General features: G+C 35.7%; 1 protein-coding gene across 1 annotated transcript; it reads left to right on the forward strand.

Moving 5' to 3' along the window:
* Window positions 1-18,326: 18,326 nt before the first annotated feature.
* LOC138851463 (thiamine pyrophosphokinase 1-like) lies at window positions 18,327-25,466 on the forward strand (the record flags this gene model as incomplete). The annotated part of the gene is made up of 4 exons (XM_070080615.1): window positions 18,327-18,360; window positions 19,352-19,501; window positions 24,118-24,380; window positions 25,388-25,466. Coding segments are annotated over exons 1-4 (526 nt in total), but the record flags the coding sequence as incomplete, so codon positions are not given.
* Window positions 25,467-25,987: the final 521 nt, after the last annotated feature.

The following is a 25,987-nucleotide window of genomic DNA, read 5'->3' on the forward strand; positions in this document are numbered from 1 at the left end:
TTTTGGGTTATCCTAGGTTCTCTATACATACACTGCTATGTATGATAATCTATGTAACTGTATTTGTGTATACCTGAATAAACTTATTTACTTCTAGTCTGTCAACTGAGTACAAGAAACCACCCATTCACTTATTTCAACTACCCAATAATGTGGTCAGAAATTGGCAATTTGGCCGATTTCACACAAATTTCAACAGATGCCAATTTCAAAATAGGGTCCAGAATAAACAATGCAGACATTCCTGGCACTAAAATAACATTTTCTCTGTTCATTAGTCATGGCTAGAGGCCCCTCTTATATTAATCTTGCTTACCATTTGGAATTTTTATTCACAAAAAAACAGAAGATTTACTGTTATGCAGACTGCTACATTATTGTAATAATTGTATAAATAATGTCAAGCCATTCTTGACTGCATATTGGAATTTGGACTGGCAGGCGGACAGGTATTGGACGGTGACGTCATTTGTTTACTCTTGAGCTTCGCTAATGAATAGAACATTTTCGCTACTGTGAGCGCAATTTCAAGGTACAGTGGACCCCCGGCATATGATGGCATCCGTATACGTTAAATCTGGTATACAATACATTTTAACACAAAAATTTTGCCTCGCCACTCGTTAAAAAACCCACCACACGTGATTCGTCTGGGACGCGTCCACGTGAGGCCTGAACTGCCTCGTGCATGCCAGTGTTTACAAGCCAGCCAGTGTGCTCACATCTAAGCATACATTCGGTACATTCCATATTATCACAGTGATTTTGGAGCATGTTTCTGCAAAATAAAGTCACCATGGGCCCCAAGAAAGCTTCTAGTGCCACCCCTGTGGTAAAAAGGGTGAGAATTAGTATGGAAATTAAGAAAGATTTTGAAGGGTTTGGGTCTAACCCTAAGAAGCCTTTGCCAGTTGTGGAATCCATTGTGTCTACTTCAAAAATTAAGGAAATGTGTGCAAAGTGGGTTGAACTGCAAACCTTTATGGTTGAATATCACCCTAACACAGCTATTGCAAGCCGTGCTGGTGACTATTACAATGACAATGTTATGGCCCATTTTAGACAAATCTTAAAGGAACGGGAGGTACAGAGCTCTATGGACAGATTTGTTGTGCAACAGAGGTCCAGTGACTCTCAAGTTGGTCCTAGTAGCATTAAAAGAAGAAGGGAAGTAACCCCGGAAAAGGACTTGCTACCTCAAGTCCTAATGGAAGGGGATTCCCCTTCTAAACATTAACAACTTCGACACTCTCCCCTCCTCCCATCCCATCAATCATCACCAGATCTTCATTAAAGGTAAGTGTCATGTATTCTATTGTTAGTAGAGTACTACTAACTGTGCATGTCTTCTTCAGTTTGTGTGCATTAAACTTAATATTTCATGTGGTAAAACTTTTTTTTTCATAGTACTTTCGGGTGTCTTGCACGGATTAATTTAATTTCCATTATTTCTTATGGGGAAAATTAATTCGCCTTCCGATAATTTTGGCATACGATGAGCTCTCAGGAACGGATTAATATCGTATACTGGTTATCCACTGTGCTTTTCATCATGAAAGCAATCAAAATCATATGTTTCTGTAATATATCTTTCATTCTACCAAATGAGACTGAAAAAAACGATAATATAACCACAAAAACCATACAAAAATATACCGCTAAGCGGCCGCTAATGGCTGAGAAGTGGTCTGATTTCTTTCATTTTTGAGTACGTTAAGAAGCATCTTTCCATCATACATTGCCCAAGTTTCATTAAGATAACCCAACAAACAATTGAGAAAATAATAATAATAATAATAATAATAATAATAATTATTAAAAAATTTTTAGTCTTAATCTAGGGTGAGATGGTAGTTTTTTGGAAATCAATTTTGGTATGTTGTGGAGGGGGCTACTAAACCCCCTTTCCCCACACATACTTTTTTTAAAATTAGGGATAAACCCTATACAGTTCTTAAACCTCATAAATTTTGAGTCTTAATGAGGGGCAGAGGGGTAAATGGATAAAAGGAAAAAATGGGGTGAGAGGGGAAAGAGTACATAAAAAGGGGGGGCAGAGTTATGAAACAAACAAGTGAAATTTAAATTTTGTAAACAAAGTAAGGAACCTCTGGTTTTGTCAAATTACATTGTATACAAGTTGCCCTCACATTGATGGTAGAATAAATAAAGGGCCCCCCATTTTCATATAACATCTTTTGAAAGAAATGGCGTTTTTGGTAAACAAATGGAAAAAAAGTCATTTCCGATTTTTGTTGGGTTTCCTGGGTTCTCTCAAATACTGTTATTTTGATAACCCCATTAACTGTATTTTGTATCCCTTTGGAAAAAACTTATTTTACATTACATCTAAAAAGGAAAAATTTTTTCAAATTTAAACCCCCAAAGTAAAAATTTTTCTTATTTTTGTTTTTTATTTATTTATTTAAAAAAATTTTTGACCCAACATACAGAAAAAAAAAAATACAGATAAGCCCGGTATCCCAAAAGCCACTAATCCTTGCATAGCATTAGGGCTGGCAAATTCCAGGATTAACAAAAGCAATGATGAAATAAAGTGATAAAACTTTAAATTTAAAAACATTACTAAAAAAGCAAAAAGTGGTATTACAAAAGACGGGTTTTTTGGGGGTTGTCATTTTGTACATTCAATTGGTTTTGAAGTATTCTGTTGGGTTGGGGGTATTTAAAAAATAATAAAGTTAGATTCGGTTTTTTGGTTTAACATTTATGTGATATAATTGTAGAAACATTTTTAAAATATTTCAAAATTTTAAAAAGGGTTTAGTTATTTGATTTTATTTGGTTTTTTGGGGGAGAAATGATCTTTGAGGGAAAAGTTTGAAATTTTTAAAAAAGGTAGTGTTTCTTTTATATTTAAGGGAATGAATTCCCCGATTTTAAGGGGCCCCATTGCATTGGTTTTTTCATAGTGTGAGATGGACCAAGGGAAAATCAAAAATGATCTGTGCCTTGTGTTATGGTTTATGTTTTCTGTTGAGGTTGGCAAAGGGGATGTTTTAGGAGGGGTTTAAAATCAGGTTAAGTGTTCTTGATGTAATAGGTGCAGTAATAAGTAAGGGGTGTTTTTGGTGGAGGTTTTTGGGTTTGGTGGGGGTTTGGAGTTTATTTCCCCCTCCCCACCTTTTGGGGGTGGTTGGGTGTTTAATTTTTTAGCCCCATGCACAAATTCCACTTTGGTGAGATAGGGGTAAATAAAAAGAGTGATATAGGGCCAGGGTGACTGTGGAACATAGTACCGTATCTTCGATGGGATGCCTACAGTCTTGGAAATTTTCTTAGAAATTTGTTGTATATGTGTATAAAATTTGGTCTATTATCAGGGGGGATTCTAAAATTTTCCCTCTGTTACTTTGTGATGGGTGATCCGTTTATCATTATGTTAAGAGGACATCTGTAGCTCTGTTACCAAACTGAATAAAAGGGGTTTTGAAAAATGTTTGTTTTAATTTTTGTTGGTCCTCACCCAGGTAGATTTTTTCTGAAATTTGGGTGTTTTACAGTATTGGCTGGGCGTGACTGGGCTCGGGTAAAGGAAAGGCGTATGTAGTGTCATCTCGAAATTTAATTGGGTTTGAGAAATTTCCCGGCTTTTTGGGGGAAGGGGTCATTTATGTATAGGAGAAAAGGGGGGCCAAAGGGACACTTTTGTAGGACACCAACTGTTTGGTTCGCAGAAGAGTTTCCCCCTTTTGCGTACCCAAAATTGGCTTCTTTTGCTGGGGGCATGACTTGGGGTAGTTGGGGGGAGTGCCCTCTTATACCATAGTGTGAAAATTTTTAAAGGGGGAACCAAGTCATGGTCAACTGTATCAAAAGCTTTAAGTAAATCAATGAAGACCCCCAGGGGGACTTCTTTTTCTCTATTGCAGTGTATATATTTTTTCTAGCATTTTATAATAGCATCTTTAAATTATTTTTATTAGGCCTGAATCCAAATTGGCGGGGGTTGTTTATGTTTTGGGAGAAAAGGAAAGGGTAATTCGTTTAGGGTTTAATTTTTTAAAGATTTTGAGAGAGGTTAAAGTTGGATATTGGCCTATAGTTATTAAACTCTGTTTGATCTCCTCCTTTGGGGTTCGGGTGACCCTTGTTTTTTTAGTCTGTAGGGGGGGTGGGGGGATTAAATGGTTTGTTAAAAAGTGTTGAAATGTTGGTGATAGCACTTGTGACATTTTTTTGTTTTAATAAAAGGGGGGAAAGGGTTTTAAATCTCCCCTTGTTTTTAGTGCGTTGATAATAAGGGAGACTTAGTATGGGTTAGTCGGACTAGAAACAGTGTGTTGGGTAGTTTCCCGGTGGGGTAGTCTTTTGGTTTATCTGGGCTTGGGATTTTTTTGGTTTTTGCCCTATGGTGGGGGAAAAATCTTGAGTCTGTTTGCTGTTTCTGTTGGTGGGAGTTGGGGTTCATCTGATTTTCTAATTTTATTTTCTTTGTGATATCTTTTTTTTTTTTTCCCAGAATTTCTGATGGGGGTTTTCCAGGTCTTTTTTTTTTCACCTGCGAAAGTTGGATAATCTATTCTCAAAATAAATTTTTTTCCCCTTCTTATCGAAAAGTTGATTTAAGTTTTTTTGTTTGGTCTCTAGTTATTGACCCTTTCCCCAACCTTTTTTTCCATAGAATTTTTTTGTTTTAGGTTTGGGGGGGTGTTAGCCGGGGGACTGTTAGTCCTTACTTCATCTTTTAGTTTTAGGGCGGGGGTGTTGTTATAGGGTTGGTTTTTTAAAAATTTTGATTCGCCCAATACCCTTATTTTTTTCCGCCCCGGATTTGAATAATGTTTCTTTCTGTTGTAAAGTTATTAATGGCTGCCTCATTGTGAAGTCTAAAATTGACTTTAAGAGTGTCTTGGGTAGTTTCAGGTTTTTGAGGAAAGTAGGGTAGTGGTCTGGGGGTATTTTTGTATTTCCCCCTAAAATTTTGGGGGGATATGGTGTTGGCCCAGATGGGTCAAGTGGGGGAAACACTAGTCTTTTAACTCTTGGGGTTTTTTACTTTTTGGGGGTGCCCATTTCTCATTGTTTTTGGGGGGGATTCAGTAATTTCCCCCCCAGTTTATTTGAAACCCACCTGGGGAAATGGTAAATTTTTTTCAATTTTTGCATCAGTTATCATACTTCCCTAAGTTTTAAAAAATTGGCTAATGTTTGACTGTGGAACTCTGTAGATGTTTATCTATGTGAAATTTTGTAGGTTTTTGGGTTTTTAAATTTTTGTTTTTTTCCCCATTTTTCACCCCCTTTGCAAGTAGGTGATACATTCTTTTGTCTGGGTAGCCGTAAAAACCCCCTTTTTGGTCTGGCCTGGTTGGATGGCTGTGAAACCCGGGAAAATGGCATGGAATCTTCCTATCTGGTTTTAGGGGGTTTAAATTAGTGTAATGATGGACATATTGGCATGTAAAAATTTAAATGCTTTTTTGAGGCCCTTGTAATGCGAAAGATCTGATATTGAAAGTTCAAGATAGTTATGTTGTTTTTGGCTCTGAGAAGTGTTTTGATTGTTCTGCTGTGTAGAAATTTTGGAAATTTTGATTCATTTAAGTCATTAAATAAGGGGTTGGTATGGGATCAATGCTTGTAATCATAAGATTTGTAGTGACTCATTTTAGAATTAAGTAAAAAAACAAAGTAAAAAATTTAAGCAAAAAAAATAGCACCTGAATTATTTAACAAATGAAAATAATGGGGCTAAGGTATTTTTTAAAAAGCTAAAAAAAAGGAACAATAAAAAAGGGATTTATTTTTTTTTCAAAAGTGATCCCAAAAAATGGAGCTTGGGGAAAATGATATAGGGAGTACATAAAGGTAATTATTTAAAATTAAAATTTTATTATAAAATTTAATAAAAAGGGGTAATATGGGGTTGTAGTGAAAAAATAAAATTAATCAAATTTGAGCTTTGGAAATTGGCAAAATTGTGAACTTATTCTCTTTGCCCTGAGAATAGCACCTTTATTATTTTAACAATTTTTGAATATATAAACTAGGAGTAGTGAGAAAATGTTATTCTTTCCGTCACTTGTACAAAATTATCTGGCTACCCATCTCCTTTTATGCTTTTTTTCTATTGTGAGGTTTTATTTATCATCTTTATAAGTTATGTTTTTGTTTATTTATAATTTTGAAAAAATATCATAGATGGATTAATGAAAAATGTGTATAATTGCGTTTTCAACATTTAAAAATGGTATTATTATTATCATTACTAATATGGCGTCTGGGGACATAAAAAAACTCTTTTCTGTTTTTTTAATTTTTGTACCTGCATCCAACGTTTTGTAAGTTTATTTTAGGTATAGGGAAATTAATTTTTTCAGGGACAGTGGACCCCATACCGGGTGGCATCCCATTTATTATTTCGCAACACTTTTCGCAAAAAAATTTTTTTTTCTTTTATTAAAAAACCGCTCCCTTTTTGTCCGGGGAAAAATCAATTGCCCTCAAACCAGCCCCCCACTCCGCCCGTGCCATTGTTTACCAGAACCTCCCCTAACATCCATCCTTTTGGAAAATTTCGTATTATTACAATGTTTTTTGGGGCTGTTTTTGGAAAATAAATGACCATGGGCCCCCCAAAAAAACTTTTTTTGTACACCAATAAAAGGGGAAAAAACCCTTAAATGAAGAAAGAGATCATTGATAAATATGAAATTAAGGGGATATATGACCTTTTTCCCAAATTGTACAAAAAACCCCCAACCATACCATTTTGGGGGCACGAAGACAATCAAGGGTTTTTGCCAAAAAGGTTTTTTAAATGTGTTTTTAAAAAAAAGTCCAAAGTGATGGAAGATGTTGAGGGCTCTTATTGGTGTGGATAAATGAAAAACAGCTGGGAGGAGATGGCGTTTTCAGGGGATCATATGTGAAAAAAGGGTGGAAGTTGCAGGCGTTTAATTAAAAAAAGCCTGCAACTAGTGATGATGTGAGTGAATTTAAGGCCAGCAAAAGGGTTTGGTTTTAAGTTTATAAACGTTGGTGGCATCCCAAATGTGAAAAAAGGGATGGTAGGGTCCAGTTCGGACCACAAACGGCTGAAAAATATGTGCAGGAATTCCCAAAGGGGTACATAGGGAAAATGAAGGGCTGAAACCGAAAAAGTGTTTTTGTGATGGGAAAAAGGCCCGTTCTGGAAAAGAAAATGCCAAGCAAGGGTTCATTCTCAGGAGGGAAAAAGGGACTCCCAGGACAAAAACCCATGAAAAACAGGCTTACTCTTCTCATGTGTGCCAATTTCTCTGGTGGTTGCAAAATGAAGCCTTTATTGGGGTTTTCCCCTCCCGAAACTCCCAAAAGGGGTTCAGGCAAAAAAAATGTCCTCAAAAAATAATTTTGTGTCTGGGAGGGGGAAAAAGTAAAGGGATGGGTCACTAGGGAAATTTTTTTATAACTGGTTTTAAACCCTGCATTTTCCCCCCCTTGAAAAATTACCTAACTGAAAAAATTAGAACTTAAGTGCCTCCCGGTTTTTAACAATGCCCCCCCGGTCATCAAGACGTGGCAGAAACGACTTTATGGGGACATAAAAAACTTTTGGTGAAATTTTCCCTAATACCCTCCCCTCCTGCAGCCCATGGACCAGCAGGTTTTCCCCTTCAAAACTGCCCGCTCTGTTTGGGGAAAGGGGTGTAAGCCCAAACTCAACTGACTCAAGAGAGTTTTGGAGAGATCCCTTTAATATCCTCAATTGTTAAACCTTATAGGTAAAAGGGTTGGGAGGAAGTGACTAAAAAGGACCTTGAACTCTGCTTGGAAAAAAATTTGGGCCAAAAATGTGTAGACAAAAGGGGTTTTTAAGGGGTTTTTGGGTAACCCCGAGAAAACCTGTGATTGAGGGAAACCATTGTGGCATTGGAAGTTTGGGGGTTTGGGGGTTAGTGGGAGGATGTGGAAGAGTTGGTGGAGGGGGTGAAAAGCTAACCCTGATGAGCTGATAGATCAACTTCAAAAGGGAAAAGGCCAGACCCTGGGGGAAAATGGTTTTAGAGGAGGAGAAAAAAATTGAAAAAAAGTTGCCTACTACAAAAATAAAAAAATCTGGCCAAAAATGGCTTTTAAATTCAAACCTTCATGGATGAAAATCACCCTCACTTTCAAGCCGTGTTGGCAACCTGTACACTGACAATGTTGTGAAACACTTTAGGGAAGTGATAAAGGGCAGAGGTACAGGCCACTATGGACAGATATCTTGTCCGAAAAAATCAGTGACTCCCGGGCTGGCCCCAAAATGGCATTTTTAAAAAAAGAAGGAGTAACCCGAAAAAGGGCTTGCTACCTCAAGTCCCAATGGAAGGGGTTCCCCCTTTTAAACAAAAAAAAAAATAACTCCCCCTCCCCCATCCCATCAATCATCCCCGATCTTTAATAAAAGTAAGTGTCATGTAAGTGTGCCCTGCCTTTTCCCGTTTGTTTTGAAAAATTAATATTTTTATGTGGTAAAAAATTTTTTATACTTTTTGGGTGTCTTCCGGATTAATTTTATTTCCCCTTATTTCTTATGGGAAAATTTCATTCACATAGATTATTTTAAAACAATTACCCCCTTGCGGTTAAAATCTTCCAGGGGCCCTGTATATATAAAATTAAATAACTTTTAAAAACACTTGGGAAAATTTTGGAGGGTTCCCGACATAATGGAAGACTTAGTGCTTACAGATCTTGAAGAAAAGTAAACAAACCGGGTGGGGGCCCGGGGGCGTATTTGAAAGTCAGGTGGGGGGGCCAAAAGGGAAATTTGGTCAAATTTGAAATGGCCGTATTAGCGGAAACCCTAAACGGGAAAAGCCATCTTGGCTTAAAAAGCAACGTTCATCTTGCTATATAGGACAAGTGAAAATTTGTGTATGCAATAATTTCGCAAAAATCATTCTGAACCTAACGAAAAAAATATATTTCACTGTGTTTGTTTAGTATTAAATTATTGTAAACAAATCTAAAATATATTTAGTTGGGTTAGGCTAAAATAAATTGTTCATGTTATAATAAGGTTAGATAAGTTTTCTAAGATTTTTTTGGTGCAAAATTATAATTTTTTACATCAACATTAATGAAAAAATATATCTTTAAACGTATAAGAGAAAATTTTAGAAAGGACTTAATTTTAAATGAGTTCTTGCTAATTGACCAGTTTTACATATTCGGCACGACATATATATATACATGTGTATATATATATATATTATATATATATATATATATATACATGTGTATATATATATATATATATATAATTGTGTATATATATATATATATATATATACACCCACACACACGTACACACACACACACACACACACACACACACACACATACACACACACATATATACACACACACACACACACACAAGACAGGATGTTCCAGGGAGGGGACACAGAAACAAGAGGTCACAATTGGAAGTTGAAGACACAAATGAGTCAGAGAGATAGTAGGAAGTATTTCTTCAGTCATAGAGTTGTAAGGCAGTGGAATAGCCTAGAAAATGATGTAGTGGAGGCAGGAACCATACACAGTTTTAAGACGAGGTTTGATAAAGCTCATGGAGCGGGGAGAGAGAGGGCCCAGTAGCAACCGGTGAAGAGGCGGGGCCAGGAGCTAAGACTCGACCCCTGCAACCACAAATAGGTGAGTACAAATAGGTGAGTACACACACACACACACACACACTAAGATCACAGTAAACAGGTGATTTTAAAACCCTTTGAGGGTCGACAGGCCCTCTCCGAAACTCGTTCTCAGGGTCGGCCAAATTTAAAAAAAAAAAATTATTTTCTCTTATGAAAAGATAGAGAATCTTTTCCCGATCATAAAGACACCAAAAGTTTGAAATTTAATAGAAGACTTACGGAATTATGCTTTCGCAAAGTTAGCGGTCTCGGCGATGTTTACGCATCGGCGATTTTGCCCACTTTGAGCCCCATTTTCGGCCAATTTCACTGTACTAGTCGACAAAAAACATGAATATTTTGCTAGAACTCTATTTTTTCTATCGAATGGGTGCAAGAAATCACCCATTTATGAAATTCAACTATCCAGTACAGTGGTCAGAATTTGGCAATTTTGCCAATTTCACACAAATTTCAAAAGATGCCAATTTCCGAATAGGGTCCAGAATAAACAAGAAAGACATTCCTGGCACTAAAATGACATTTCCTCTAGTCATTAGTCACGTCTCAAGGCCCCTCTTATATTCTTATGCTTTCCACTTTGAATTTTTATTCTCACAAAAAATATAAGATTTACTGTTATGCAGACTACTGCATTAGTGTAAAAAATGGTATAAATATTATTGGTGCACTTGTGAAAGAATATTAGACTCACCAGTTGACATGTATTGCACGCTTGGCACGATTTGTTTACTTTTGAAGTTTGGTAAAAATCGAACATTTCTGCTACTTTGAGCTCAATTTCAAGGCACCTTTCATTGTAAAACCAGTCAAAATCATCTCAATTTCTGTAATATGTCTTCCATTCTATAAAATGAGACCAAGAAAACTAGAATATAACAATAAATACCATACAAAAATACACTGCAAAGTCGCTGATATATTCCAAAAAAATGGTCAAAGTTTTTTTTTTTCTCATTATGCACTGTGTGCTGCAGGATTTTTTTTAGACTGTGCACACTGACCACATAGACCCATTCTTTCATATGAAGGCCTACCAGCTTTCTCCCACTAGATTTGAGGCCGCTAGAATTTATGCGTACTAATACGTCAAAAACCCCTACGCGTAAGACGTACTAGTACGACCAAAACCCTCAAAGGGTTAAAATATGCAAAACAACCACTGTGAAAGAGTAGTGAAATTCCAAGCACTTTAGAATTCGAAAGCGCTTGGAATTTTACTACTCTTTCACATTGGTTGTTTTGCATGCTCATATATATATATATATATATATATATATATATATATATATATATTTATATATATATATATATTTATATATATATGTATATATATATATGTATATATGTATATAATGTATATATATATATATGTATATATGTATATATATATGTATATATATATATATGTATATATGTATATATATATGTATATATGTATATATATATGTATATATGTATATATATATGTATATATATATGTATATATATATATATATATATGTATATATATATGTATATATATATATATGTATATATATATATATATATATATAAAATATATATATACATTATATATACGTATATATATAATATATATATACGTATATATATATAATATATATATACGTATATATATATATATAATATATATATATACGTATATATATATATATATATATATATATATATATATATATATATATATATATATATATATATATATATATATATATATATACAGTGGACCCCCGCATAACGATTACCTCCGAATGCGACCAATTATGTAAGTGTATTTATGTAAGTGCGTTTGTACGTGTATGTTTGGGGGTCTGAAATGGACTAATCTACTTCACAATATTCCTTATGGGAACAAATTCGGTTAGTACTGGCACCTGAACACACTTATGGAGTGAAAAAATATCGTTAACCAGGGGTCCACTGTATATATATATATATATATATATATATATATATATATATATATATATATATATATATATATATATATATATATATATATATATATATATATATATATACAGTGGACCCCTGGTTAACGATATTTTTTCACTCCATAAGTGTGTTCAGGTGCCAGTACTAACCGAATTTGTTCCCATAAGGAATATTGTGAAGTAGATTAGTCCATTTCAGACCCCCAAACATACACGTACAAACGCACTTACATAAATACACTTACATAATTGGTCGCATTCGGAGGTAATCGTTACGCGGGGGTCCACTGTATATATATAATATATATATAATATATATATATATATTTTTTTTTTTTTTTCAACAAGTCGGCCGTCTCCCACCGAGGCAGGGTATATATATATATATATATATATATATATATATATATATATATATATATATATATATATATATATATATATATAAATATATATATACAGTGGACCCCCGGTTAACGATATTTTTTCATTCCAGAAGTATGTTCAGGTGCCAGTACTGACCGAATTTGTTCTCATAAGGAATATTGTGAAGTAGATTAGTCCATTTCAGACCCCCAAACATACACGTACAATACGCACTTACATAAATACACTTACATAATTGGTCGCATTGGGAGGTGATCGGTAAGCGGGGGTCCACTGTATATATATATATATATATATATATATATTTTTTTTTTTTTCAACAAGTCGGCCGTCTCCCACCGAGGCAGGGTGACCCAAAAAAGAAAGAAAATCCCCAAAAAGAAAATACTTTCATCATCATTCAACACTTTCACCACACTCGCACATTATCACTGTTTTTGCAGAGGTGCTCAGAATACAACAGTCTAGAAGCATACACATATAAAGATACACAACATATCCCTCCAAACTGCCAATATCCTAAACCCCTCCTTTAAAGTGCAGGCATTGTACTTCCCATTTCCAGGACTCAAGTCCGACTATATGAAAATAACAGGTTTCCCTGAATCCCTTCACTAAATATTACCCTGCTCACACTCCAACAGATCGTCAGGTCCCAAGTACCATTTGTCTCCATTCACTCCTATCTAACACGTTCACGCACGCTTGCTGGAAGTCCAAGCCCCTTGCTTACAAAACCTCCTTTACCCCCTCTCTCCAACCCTTTCGAGGACGACCCCTACCCCGCCTTCCTTTCCCTATAGATTTATATGCTTTCCATGTCATTCTACTTTGATCCATTCTCTCCAAATGACCAAAGCACCTCAACAGCCCCTCTTCTGCCCTCTGACTAATACTTTTATTAACTCCACACCTTTTCCTAATTTCCACACTCCGAATTTTCTGCATAATATTTACACCACACATTGCCCTTCAACAGGACATCTCCACTGTCTCCAACCGTCTCCTCGCTGCTGCATTTACCACCCAAGCTTCACACCCATATAAGAGTGTTGGTACTACTATACTTTCATACATTCCCTTCTTTGCCTCCATAGATAACGTTTTTTGACTCCACATATACCTCAACGCACCACTCACCTTTTTTTCCCTCATCAATTCTATGATTAACCTCATCCTTCATAAATCCATCCACCGACACGTCATCTCCCAAGTATCTGAAAACATTCACTTCTTCCATACTCCTCCTCCCCAATTTGATATCCAATTTTTCTTTATCTAAATCATTTGACACCCTCATCACCTTACTCTTTTCTATGTTCACTTTCAACTTTCTACCTTTACACACATTCCCAAACTTACCCACTAACCTTTACAATTTTTCTTTAGAATCTCCCATAAGCACAGTATCATCAGAAAAAAGTAACTGTGTCAATTCCCATTTTGAATTTGATTTCCCAAAATTTAATCCCACCCCTCTCCCGAACACCCTAGCATTTACTTCCTTTACAACCCCATCTATAAATATATTAAACAACTATGGTGACATTACACATCCCTGTCTAAGACCTACTTTTACCGGGAAGTATTTTCCCTCTCTTCTACACACCCTAACCTGAGCCTCACTATCCTCATAAAAACTCTTTACAGCATTTAATAACTTACCACCTATTCCATATACTTGCAACATCTGTCACATTGCTCCTCTATCCACTCTATCATATGCTTTTTCTAAATCCATAAATGCAATAAAAACTTCCCTATCTTTATCTAAATACTGTTCACATATATGCTTCAATGTAAACACTTTATCTACACATCCCCTACCCACTCTGAAACCTCCTTGCTCATCCGCAATCCTACATTCTGTCTTATCTCTAATTCTTTCAATTATAACTCTACCGTACACTTTTCCTGGTATACTCAGTAAACCTATTCCTCTATAATTTTTACAGTCTCTTTTGTCCCCTTTCCCTTCATATAAAGGGACTATACATGCTCTCCGCCAATCCCTAGGTACCTTCCCCTCTTTCATACATTTATTAAACAAAAGTACCAACCACTCCAACACTATATCCCCCCCTGCTTTTAACATTTCTGTCATGATCCCATCAGTTCCAGCTGCTTTACCCCCTTTCATTTTACGTAATGCCTCACGTACCTCCCCTACACTTACATTCTGCTCTTCTTCACTCCTAAAAGATGGTATACCTCCCTGACCAGTGCATGAAATTACTACCTCTGTTTCTTCCTTAACATTTAAAAGTTCCTCAAAATATTCTCGCCATCTACATAATACCTCCATCTCCCCATCTACTAACTCCCCTACTCTGTTTTTAACTGACAAATCCATACTTTCCCTAGGCTTTCTTAACTTGTTTAACTCCAAAATTTTTTCTTATTTTCATTAAAATTTCTTGACAGTGCCTCTCCCACTCTATCATCTGCTCTCCTTTGCACTCTCTCACCACTCTCTTTACCTTTCTTTTACTCTCCATATACTCTGCTCTTCTTATAACACTTCTGCTTTGTAAAAACCTCTCATAAGCTACCTTTTTCTCTTTTATCACACCCTTTACTTCATCATTCCACCAATCACTCCTCTTTCCTCCTGCCCCCACCCTCCTATAACCACAAACTTCTGCCCCACATTCTAATACTGCATTTTTAAAACTATTCCAACCCTCTTCAACCCCCCCACTACTCATCTTTGCACTAGCCCACCTTTCTGCCAATAGTCGCTTATATCTCACCCGAACTTCCTCCTCCCTTAGTTTATACACTTTCACCTCCCTCTTACTTGTTGTTGCCACCTTCCTCTTTTCCCATCTACCTCTTACTCTAACTGTAGCTACAACTAAATAATGATCCGATATATCAGTTGCCCCTCTATAAACATGTACATCCTGGAGCCTACCCATCAACCTTTTATCCACCAATACATAATCTAATAAACTACTTTTATTACGTGCTACATCATACCTTGTATATTTATTTATCCTCTTTTTCATAAAATATGTATTACTTATTACCAAATTTCTTTCTACACATAGCTCAATTAAAGGCTCCCCATTTACATTTACCCCTGGCACCCCAAATTTACCTACTACTCCCTCCATAACATTTTTACCCAATTTAGCATTGAAATCCCCAACCACCATTACTCTCACACTTGATTCAAAACTCCCCACGCATTCACTCAACATTTCCCAGACTCTCTCTCTCTCCTCTACACTTCTCTCTTCTCCAGGTGCATACTCGCTTATTATAACCCACTTTTCACATCCAATCTTTATTTTACTCCACATAATCCTTGAATTAATACATTTATAGTCCCTCTTTTCCTGCCATAGCTTATCCTTCAACATTATTGCTACTCCTTCTTTAGCTCTAACTCTATTTGAAACCCCTGACCTAATCCCATTTATTCCTCTCCACTGAAACTCTCCCACCCCCTTCAGCTTTGTTTCACTTAAAGCCAGGACATCCAGCTTCTTCTCATTCATAACATCCACAATCATCTCTTTCTTATCATCTGCACAACATCCACGCACATTCAGACTTCCCACTTTGACAATTTTCTTCTTCTTATTCTTTTTAGTAATCTTTACAGGAAAAGGGGTTACTAGCCCATTGTTCCTGGCATTTTAGTTGACTTTTATAACACGCATGGCTTACGGAGGAAAGATTCTTATTCCACTTCCCCATGGATATAAAAGGAAAAGTAATAAGACCAAGAACTATTAAGATAAAATCAAAGAAAACTCAGATGAGTGTGTATAAATAAATGTGTATATGTATGTGTAGTGTGACTTAAGTGTAAGTAGAAGTAGCAAGACATGCCTGTAATCTTGCATATTTATGAGACAGACAAAAGACATCAGCAATCCTACCATCATGTAAAACAATCACAGGCTTTCGTTTTACACTCACTTGGCAGGACGGTAGTACCTCCCTGGGTGGTTGCTGTCTACCAACCTACTACCTACATTATTATATATATATATATATATATATATATATATATATATATATATATATATATATATATATATATATATATATATATATATATATATATATATATACAGTGGAACCTCAAAAATCGAATTGCTCCCAACACAACCAATTATGTAAGTGTATTTTTGTAAGTGCTTTTATAAGTGTATTTTTAAGGGTCTGAAATGGACTAATCTAATTTACATTATTCCTGATGGGAATAAATTCATTCGGTAAATACACTCGTACAGACTTCTGGACCGAAGAAAGTTCGATATTTGAGGTTCCACTGTATATATATATACATTGTGTGTGTGTGTATGTATGTATGTATAATATATATATATATATATATATATATATATATATATATATATATATATATATATATATATATATATATATATATATGTATATATATATATATATATATGCATGCAAAACAACCACTCTGAAAGAATAGAGAAATTCCAAGCGCTTTCGTGACTACTCACATTATCAAGGAACTATGAAAGTGAAGCATCCAAGGAAGCTATATAAGGGGTCGGCCAGCACCTCACTATTAGATCCTACAACGGTTAAACACGTGACGCGCGGCGAGCCAACTTGGACAGGTCCTTTGCAAAACTCACCCCCAAGCTATTTATTTGTCCAGTGTATTATTAAATTCTACCCAAATTCTATTAATTATAAATGGATCTAATTTATATAAACCAAAGGAAATATTCATATTATTGTCAAAACTGCTTTTTATGAAACAAGATTCAATTATATTCCTGTCGACCATGGACTTGCTTGATACTACTTTCTCAACTTTTTGAAAATCAATTGGATGGTTAAAATCTCTTACATGAATAAATAGAGCATTGGAATCTTGTCCAGTTCTAATGCTATATTTATGTTGTTTTAATCTTAGTTCGAGATTTTTACCAGTTTGACCGTAATAAACTTTATCGCAAATTTTACAAGGAATCTTATAGACACATCCATCAGCATTTTGGGGGGAATTCTTAATCAAAAGTTTTTTTACTGTATCAAGATTTTTGAATACAACTTTAATATTAAAAGTCTTAAGAAGAGAAGGCATATCAATCATAGTTCCTTGATAATGTGAGTAGTCACGAAAGCGCTTGGAATTTCTCTATTCTTTCAGAGTGGTTGTTTTGCATATTTTGAAATCACCTGTTTACTGTGATCTTATTGCATATATATATATATATATATATATATATATATATATATATATATATATATATATATATATATATATATATATATATATATATATATATATATATAATATATATATATATATATATAATATATATATATATATATATATATATATATAATATATATATATATATAATATATATATATATATATATAATATATATATATATATATATATATATATATATATATATATATATATATATATATATATATATATATATATATATATAATATATATTATCCACAGTAGTATAAGTGAATATAATGTATACTGAGTAAGTTTAAACTCTTCAAGAATAAGGGAGTCTGTCACTTAGCTATCCCAAGCAAGTAGTGTGCCTATATTCAATGCTATTCCTAGATCCTTCCTTACATTCCTAATGAGAACAGGAGACTAACTTCTAGGTAGTTGCTTACTGCAAGGTGAATAGACAGCAGAAGTTTAGTGGTGTGCCCATGTACAGTGTTGTACAAAGGAATGATTCAATCCAGTATAAGCCAAGAAAGTCACACATGACTTATTTATTTTATGATATCTATGTTTTGTATCTCATTTAAACATACATACATTTTTTTTATTTACTTATTTATTTTGGCAACAATTATTTTAATACACTGAGTGTAATAGTGCATTGACTAGTTTTTTGGTTTAGTAGAAATAACATTTTGTGCAGTTCCTGATGTGTCAAGATATATCTTATTATGAAAATAAGATACCAGAAATATTAAGCAAGTATCCTAAATATGCTTGCAACAGACAAGTTAGTTGTAGATATAAACCCAGATACATGCCAGTTAACCCTTTTGGCATCTACTTCCCAGGCCTTTTGTGAATCCATTTGTTCATGCTCTACCACCCACAGAATAGATATGGAGCACACAATAAACTAACTACTTCAGCAAGAAAATTGAATCTGATCAGCCGAGCTGTCCTACCTACCTTGTACTGCATACAGCTAGCATCAACAAAAAGACTGATCAGGCCATCAATCAGATGGTCTGGTATTGGACTGGGTAATGGGGGAGGTAACCCCTTCACTACCTTCAGCCTCCTCTTCCTCTCAGCAACATTGAAAGATTACCCAGATTACCCAACATGCACAGTCAGCTTGTGCCTCGGAACATCCAAGGTTAGGGGACACTTCCCCCATAGGGTGACTGTTATATAGTCAGTATTGTTGAAAGCAAAATATTAACAAAAGTGCTGTGGAGAGTTACCTGAAATTCATATCTATATGTATTTTGCTATAAAATGAAAGTACAGTACAGTATTAGCATTTTTTTTTAATAACAATATGCAGCCTCTCCTCACTTAACGACAGAGTTCCGTTCCGTTCCGAGTCGTTGGTAAACGAGTACGTCACTAAGTGAGGAGAGGCTGTATATCTGACTGTGGTCATGAACTTGGAAATTGATACTCTCAGGACTATAACAGTGTTGTTAATATGTCAAGAAAATACACATTACATTTAATCTATTGTGCCTTTAGGTTCTGGAAATTACCACCCCAGTTACTGACGGGGCCTTTTCTCAAGAGCTAAGAGAACACAAATGTTTTAAGTACAGTATATAACTGCTATGTACAGTATTGGGAGGAATATTTTCTGAGAATAACGTGCTCATGGTGGAACTTTCAAAGTAATAAGCAATCACATGGTCTGTATTTTACTGTGGTAATGTAATGTATTTTACTTTTTTTGGAAATTTCTGGTGTGAATAATGATGGATAATGACTTGCTCTTTGCTACTCAGCTTTGAGTTTAATTTTCTGTGTTTTATCTTTAAGGTCTCTATTCTCACAAAGGAAAGTGTTTATGGCAGAATTTTTAAAATTAGAGTGAATAAACTTTTGCAACTTTTGCATCTGCCTAACTTTATAAAAAACAGCATAATTATTTTTTGAACACCAGCTGTTTCTGAATAAGGCTGGGTCACCCAAAGAAGACAACAGATTCACTATCGCTCATTCTTTAGTATGAATTGGTTTCTAGAAATAGTTTTGATTGTGCAGCTTTTCCAACTTGACTACTATAAAAGTTTATTAAAAGTTTTATTTTCAGCAAATACAGCACATTTCATGATGTTCAGTATTGTAATTTTCATAATGTTCCAATTCAGCAGATATAATAATGGAAAATGGTGATGGAAAATTATGTTGGAAGCCCAAAGAGTATTACCACCCTTCTCCAGGATTACAATATGGAATTGTTCTGCTGAACGAAGCAGTGAACAAGACAAACGTGCATTATGTCAGCTTTCTTTGGCAGCATGGTAAGTTTATTTTTGTTTAATATAAAGTGGTATGTTTTTTGTATTGTGCTTTCTTTATAAGTTCTTGAAGAGATTTTGTTGGAAAAATATACTAAATTGTTGGACAGAAAATCAGTGGATTATTTATATGTCTAGAGGTTTAGCTGTGGATACTAAAGCCTCTACAATTTTACTACTTTTTATTTTTTCATGTTATGACTACACATCTGCCAGTGTGATGTCATGGAGTGTGTACTCCTTTTGTTGCAAGACGAAATTTAAAAATTTAAAATAGAGCATTGGAGGTGTTCATAAACCTACATCAAATTAAACACTGAAAAAACTTTCCTGCCAATTTCCAATCATGAAGGCTTAGAGCAAAATCACACTTAGAGCACAAGGTAGGCTCCAGAGAATTGGCACACCCCATAAAGTCACAGTATAGAAAAAGCTCCTTCAAGGGAGGTACTTGATGCTGGTGAATGGCTTGATCCAAAGAATTTGGATTGAATCTGATTGACTCTTATTCCCCAAGGCTCTGCATGACTCCTATGGGTTCAGCACTCCTCTTGACATAAATACAGGTATAACACTGATTTTCCAGCAGCAGATGGTCCAGCACTTCATTTAGTCCAGACAAAATTACTAGGGCAGCCTCAGATGGCATTGTGTGTAGTTCACACACATTTATATTGGTTACACTACAGTTGTTGATGGTGATCCATTGATTTTGTTTTATTCTTAGTGTATATTGCTAACATTTAATCCTGGCTATGCCAGTTAATTGAGCTGTCATGTGAATTAATCACAGATAGAATGTTCCTTTGTGATGGAACAAGAGCTAATTAATTTTTATTTGATGTATGGAAAATTACACTGGGGAAAGATTGAAGCAACTGAAACAACTTCACTTGTATGAAATGTTGAAGAAGACAGCCAAGATGAATGTGTCATAGCTGTAGGCCTACATCTGAAAATCCTGCATCTTCAACTTCAAGTACCCGAGATGTCTTCCCTGCAGTATCATAGATCTGTGATGAAACCGTCATCTATGAAATATAGTTTTTCAGTGACACTAAGAGTAAGTAGTAGTTGAGCAGCTGGTTGAGTTCGTTAATGGATGCAAAATGGGTAATGTTTAAGAAAAGTATAATGGTGCCAACACTTTTGTGTAAGTGTAAGGCATTGTGTTGTGTATGCTGTGGTGTGAGATATTGTCTTAATATGGTTGTGTAGCATTATCTTTTGTTTAGTGTGAGGCATTGTCTTTTGTATGAATGTAAGACATTGTATTTTGCATGGGTCTGAGACATAGTCTTTGAATAATGCATCAAAAATTAGGCTGGAAGCAGTGGAGATGTCGTGAGTAAGATTAATTTTTGACATGAATATTATGCAGAAAATAAAGAGGGGACAAAATTAAAAGTGGGTGTGGTGGTATGAATTTAAAGCATAAGAGAGGTTGTTGAGATGATTTGGTCATTTCTAAAGGATGGAACAAGATCGATTGACCAAGATAGTGTATAGATCTGGGCTGGAGAGAAGGTGTAGGGGGCATCTCATGGAAGCTTTATGTGAATGGTTTAGAAAACTGACACACGTAGATGAGCGAGGCATATCTTCAATTGTTTTTCTCTGTATTGGATTGATAAAGTCACTGGTTGGTGATAAGTTTCCACAATAAAGATATCCAAGTATTGCACGAGTTGGAAGGTGGGTGAAAAGGGGAATTTGTGAAATAAGAACTTGAGCATGTTAAACCAAAGCAAGTTGATGAAAAAGTTTTTGGGATTTGATGTGCTGTTAGATTGTGATCAATGCAATATTTGTTGTGTTGAGGAAGTAAAGTGTCTTCACTTTGACAGATGGGGGTTGATGTTGCAGTTTGGTAGATCATTTGGATTGTTATCAAAAATGTGTATAGCACTGTTATCAAAATGAAAACCACTCATTGAGAAGAATGAATCGACTTAACCCTTTCAGGGTCCAAGGCCCAAATCTGGAGTCACGCACCAGTGTCCAAGAATTTAAAAAAAAAAAAATTTGTTATTTTTTCTTATGAAATCGTAGAGAATCTTTTTGTGAAGGTAATAAAACAAAAAGTACGAAATTTGGTGGAAAATTGGCGAAATTATGCTCTTGCGAATTTTGAAGTGTCAGCGATATTTACGAATCGGCGATTTTGCCGACTTTGACTCCCATTTTAGGCCAATTACATTATTCCAATCAACCAAATTCTTAGCTATTTCACTAGTATTACTTCTATTCTATCGATTGAGCACAAGAAATTGCCAAGTCAACTGTTCCAACTACAAAATAAAGTGATCGGAAATTGTTAATTTGGCCAATTTAACACAAAGTTCAAAATATTCCAATTTCAAAATAGGGTCCAGAATAAACAATGTAGGCATTCCTGGCACTAAACTAACATTTCCTCTGTTCATTAGTTATGTTTTGAGGCTTTACAAATATATTCCATTTTGATTTTTTATTCACATAATGAATTTTTATTCACACCAAAAAATAGAAGATTTACTGTTATGCAATACTGTAATAATTGTATAAATATCATCACCATATTTGTGAATGTATATTAGACCCACCAGCTGACGTGTATTAGACGTGTGAGGTCGTTTGTTTACTCTTGAATATCGGCAAAAATTTAACATTTCCGCTACTTTGAGCTAAGTTTCAAGCCATTTCCAGTGCTAAAACCAATCAAAATCATCTCTATTTCTGTAATATGTCTTCCATTCTATCAAATGAGACCAAGAAATCGCAAATACAACTATAAAAAACATACGAAAAAACACTGCAAAGTTGCTGTTTTAATCGAAAAATCATGATTTAAGTTTTTTTCTCTCATTATACACAGAGTGCTGCAGGATCTGTTTTATGTGGTGCACACATACCACATAGATGTATTCTCTCATATCTAGGCCCAAATGTACTACTCACAGTTTATCAGAGTGAGCTGAGCTCATGGCGTAGATCTACGGTTTGGACCCTGAACGTAAAGCCGTAGATCTACGGGACGGACCCTGAAAGGGTTAATGTACGTACATTATTTTAGGCTCGACTGTGTTATAAGAAGTGGCTATTGATAATGTAAATAACTCTTAAGAAAAAACTTTATTTGAATCTCACACCTTATGGAAAAGAAAAAATCCTATACAGTAATCAGTATTATTATTATTATTATTATTATTATTATTATTATTATTATTATTATTATTAATGCATCAGTCATTTCCCACCAAGGCAGGGTTTACCTGGAGTTTACCTAGAGAGGGTTTCAGGGGTCATTTCCTCCGTGGCTCAGTCTGAGACCAGGCCTCATGGCGGATCAGGGTCGGATCAACCAGGCTGTTACTGCTGGCTGCACGCAAGCTGACATACGAACCACAGCCCGGTTGGTCAGGTACTGACTTTAGGTGCCTGTCCAGTGCCTTCTTGAAGACAGCCAGGTGTCTATTGGTAATCCCCCTTATGTATGCTGGGAGGCAACTGAACAGTCTTGGGCTCCGGACACTTATTGTGTTGTCTCTCATTGTACTCGTGGCACCCCTGCTTTTCATCGGGGAAATGTTGCATCTCCTGCCGAGTCTTTTGCTTTCATATGGAGTGATTTTCATGTGCAGGTTTGGCCTGAAAAAGAAAAGCTCTCATCATCATTCACTTCATCACTGTCTTCCCAGAGGCATGCATACACTACAGTTATAAAACTGCAACATTAACTCCCCTTCTTCAGAGTGCCGGCACTGTACTTCCCATTTCCAGGAATGAAGTCCTTTACTTTAATACTCAAATGATACAGTTACACCCAGCAGGCATGTGTGAAAGTGTTAGTGGAGGCAAATGGTTTTTATGACTTGTGCTGTTGGAGTGTGATCAAGGTGACATTTATGAAGGGAGCTAGGAAAACCAGTTAGCTGGACTTGAGTACTGGAGGCGCAAATTACAGTGCCTGCACTCTGAAGGAGGGGTAGGGATATTTGCAGTTTGGAGGGGCATCTGAACTGTAGTATCAGCATGCCTCTGGAAAGACAGTGATAGAGTGAGTGTTTACCTGGAGGTTACCTGGAGGTTATTCCGGGGATCAACGCCCCCACGGCCCGGTCCATGAACTGTTTCTTTTTTGGGTCATACCTTGGTGGGAGATGGCCTGTGTGTTAAAAAAAATAGTTTCAGTATTATAAAAATGCATTAAAAGTAATTATCGGTTTGTCAGTTGGCATTCATAAGGAGAATTCAGAAATAATGAAGTTCTGCACCAAGGCAACAAAATATATAGGATGATATCCAAGAACAGTTATGGTTGTGGTTTTTTCTCTCAAATTTATGAGCAAAATCAGGTTCTGCAGGCAGATTCATTTTGATTGTCATTGAATACGTACGTACAATACGAGTGAAAATTTGAACTCTTAAAAATTTAGTTGTGTAGTGCAGTGCCTAACATCAAGTGAAGGAGAGAAGAGAGTAGGGAGGGGAAATGATAGAGCTTTTTTTTTTTTTTTTAAGATTTCCTAAGAACCTTGTACTGTCAAGAATGCTGTACTGTACCTGGGTATATGACCAAGGATACCTTACTCTGTATCTCTAATGCAGTTAAATGGTATTGCTTTTTTTTGTTTCAGCCTCTGTGCGCGTGTGTGTTGACGGGGCCATTAATGCCTACCACAAGCTTATGAGGTGCCAGAATACATCATTTGAGTCATCATGCTGCACATGTCCTTTACCAGAGATTATTACTGGTGATTTTGACTCTGCCAAATCTGAACTTTTGAAATTATACAGTACTCTTGGTGTTAATGTTGTTCCAACACCCAGTCAGGAGGAAACAGATTTTACAAAGGCCATTCGAGTCTTGGGCAGATTTACTGAAGAGAGAAGCTTGGCGGTAAGAATAACCTCTGGAGGATTGTTGTTGTTCCCTGTTTTACCTTCTGTAGCTTAGTGAACAGATAAGCAGTATAAATTCAGATGTGTACCTATTTCTTTTGACTGAAGTTAAATGAAATGAACATGAATGTAAAAAAATGATACCATAGTTATCTGTCAGTTATTTGTCAGTTAAAAACAGAGTAGGAGAGTTATTAGATGGGGAGATGGAGGTATTGGGTAGATGGCGAGAATACTTTGAGGAACTTTTAAATGTCGACGAACAAATGGAGGTGGTAATTTCATGCACTAGCCAGTGAAGAAGAGCAGGATGTAAGTGCGGGGGAAGTGCGTGAGGCATTACGTAGAATGAAAGGGGTAAAGCAGCTGGAACTGACGGGATCATGACAGAAATGTTAGAAGCAGGGAGGATATAGTGTTGGAGTGGTTGGTATTTTTGTTTAATAAATGTATGAAAGAGGGGAGGGTACCTAAGGATTGGCAGAGAGCATGTATAGTCCCTTTATATAAAGGGAAGGGGGACAAAAGAGATTGTAAAAATTATAGAGGAATTGGTTTACTGAGTATACCAGGAAAAGTGTATGGAAGGGTTATTATTGAAAGAACTAGAGGTAAGACAGAATGTAGGATTGCGGATGAGCAAGGAGGTTTTAGAGTGGGTAGGGGATGTGTAGATCAGGTATTTACATTGAACATTTATGTGAACAGTATTTAGATAAAGGTAGGGAAGTTTTTATTGCATTTATGGATTTAGAAAAGGCATATGATAATGGATAGGGAAGCAATGTGGCAGATGTTGCAACTATATGGAATAGGTGGTAAGTTACTAAACACTGTAAAGAGTTTTTATGAGGATAGTGAGGCTCAGATTAGGGTGTGTAGAAGAGAGGGAGACTACTTCCCGGAAAAAGTAGGTCTTAGACAGGGATGTGTAATGTCACCATGGTTGTTTAATATATTTATAGATGGGGTTGTAAAAGAAGTAAATGCTAGGGTGTTCGGGAGAGGGGTGAGATTAAATTATGGGGAATGAAATACAAAATGGGAAGTGACACAGTTACTTTTTTGCTGATGATACTGTGCTTATAGGTGATTCTAAAGAAAAATTGCAGAGATTAGTGGACGAATTTGGGAGTGTGTGTAAAGGTAGAAAGTTGAAAATGAACATAGAAAAGAGTAAGGTGATGAGGGTATCAAATGATTTAGATAAAGAAAAATTGGATATCAAATTGGGGAGGAGGAGTATGGAAGAAGTGAATGTTTTCAGATATTTGGGAGTTGATGTATCAGCGGATGGATTTATGAAGGATGAGGTTAATCATAGAATTGATGAGGGAAAAAAGGTGAGTGGTGCGTTGAGGTATATGTGGAGACAAAGAACGTTATCTATGGAGGCAAAGAAGGGAATGTATGAAAGTATAGTAGTACCAACACTCTTATATGGATGTGAAGCTTGGGTGGTAAATGCAGCAGCGAGGAGACGGTTGGAGGCAGTGGAGATGTCCTGTCTAAGGGCAATGTGTGGTGTAAATATTATGCAGAAAATTCGGAGTGTGGAAATTAGGAGAAGGTGTGGAGTTAATAAAAGCATTAGTCAGAGGGCAG

The sequence above is a fragment of the Cherax quadricarinatus genome, unplaced genomic scaffold (genome assembly GCF_038502225.1).
Source record: "Cherax quadricarinatus isolate ZL_2023a unplaced genomic scaffold, ASM3850222v1 Contig682, whole genome shotgun sequence".
NCBI lineage: Eukaryota > Metazoa > Arthropoda > Malacostraca > Decapoda > Parastacidae > Cherax > Cherax quadricarinatus.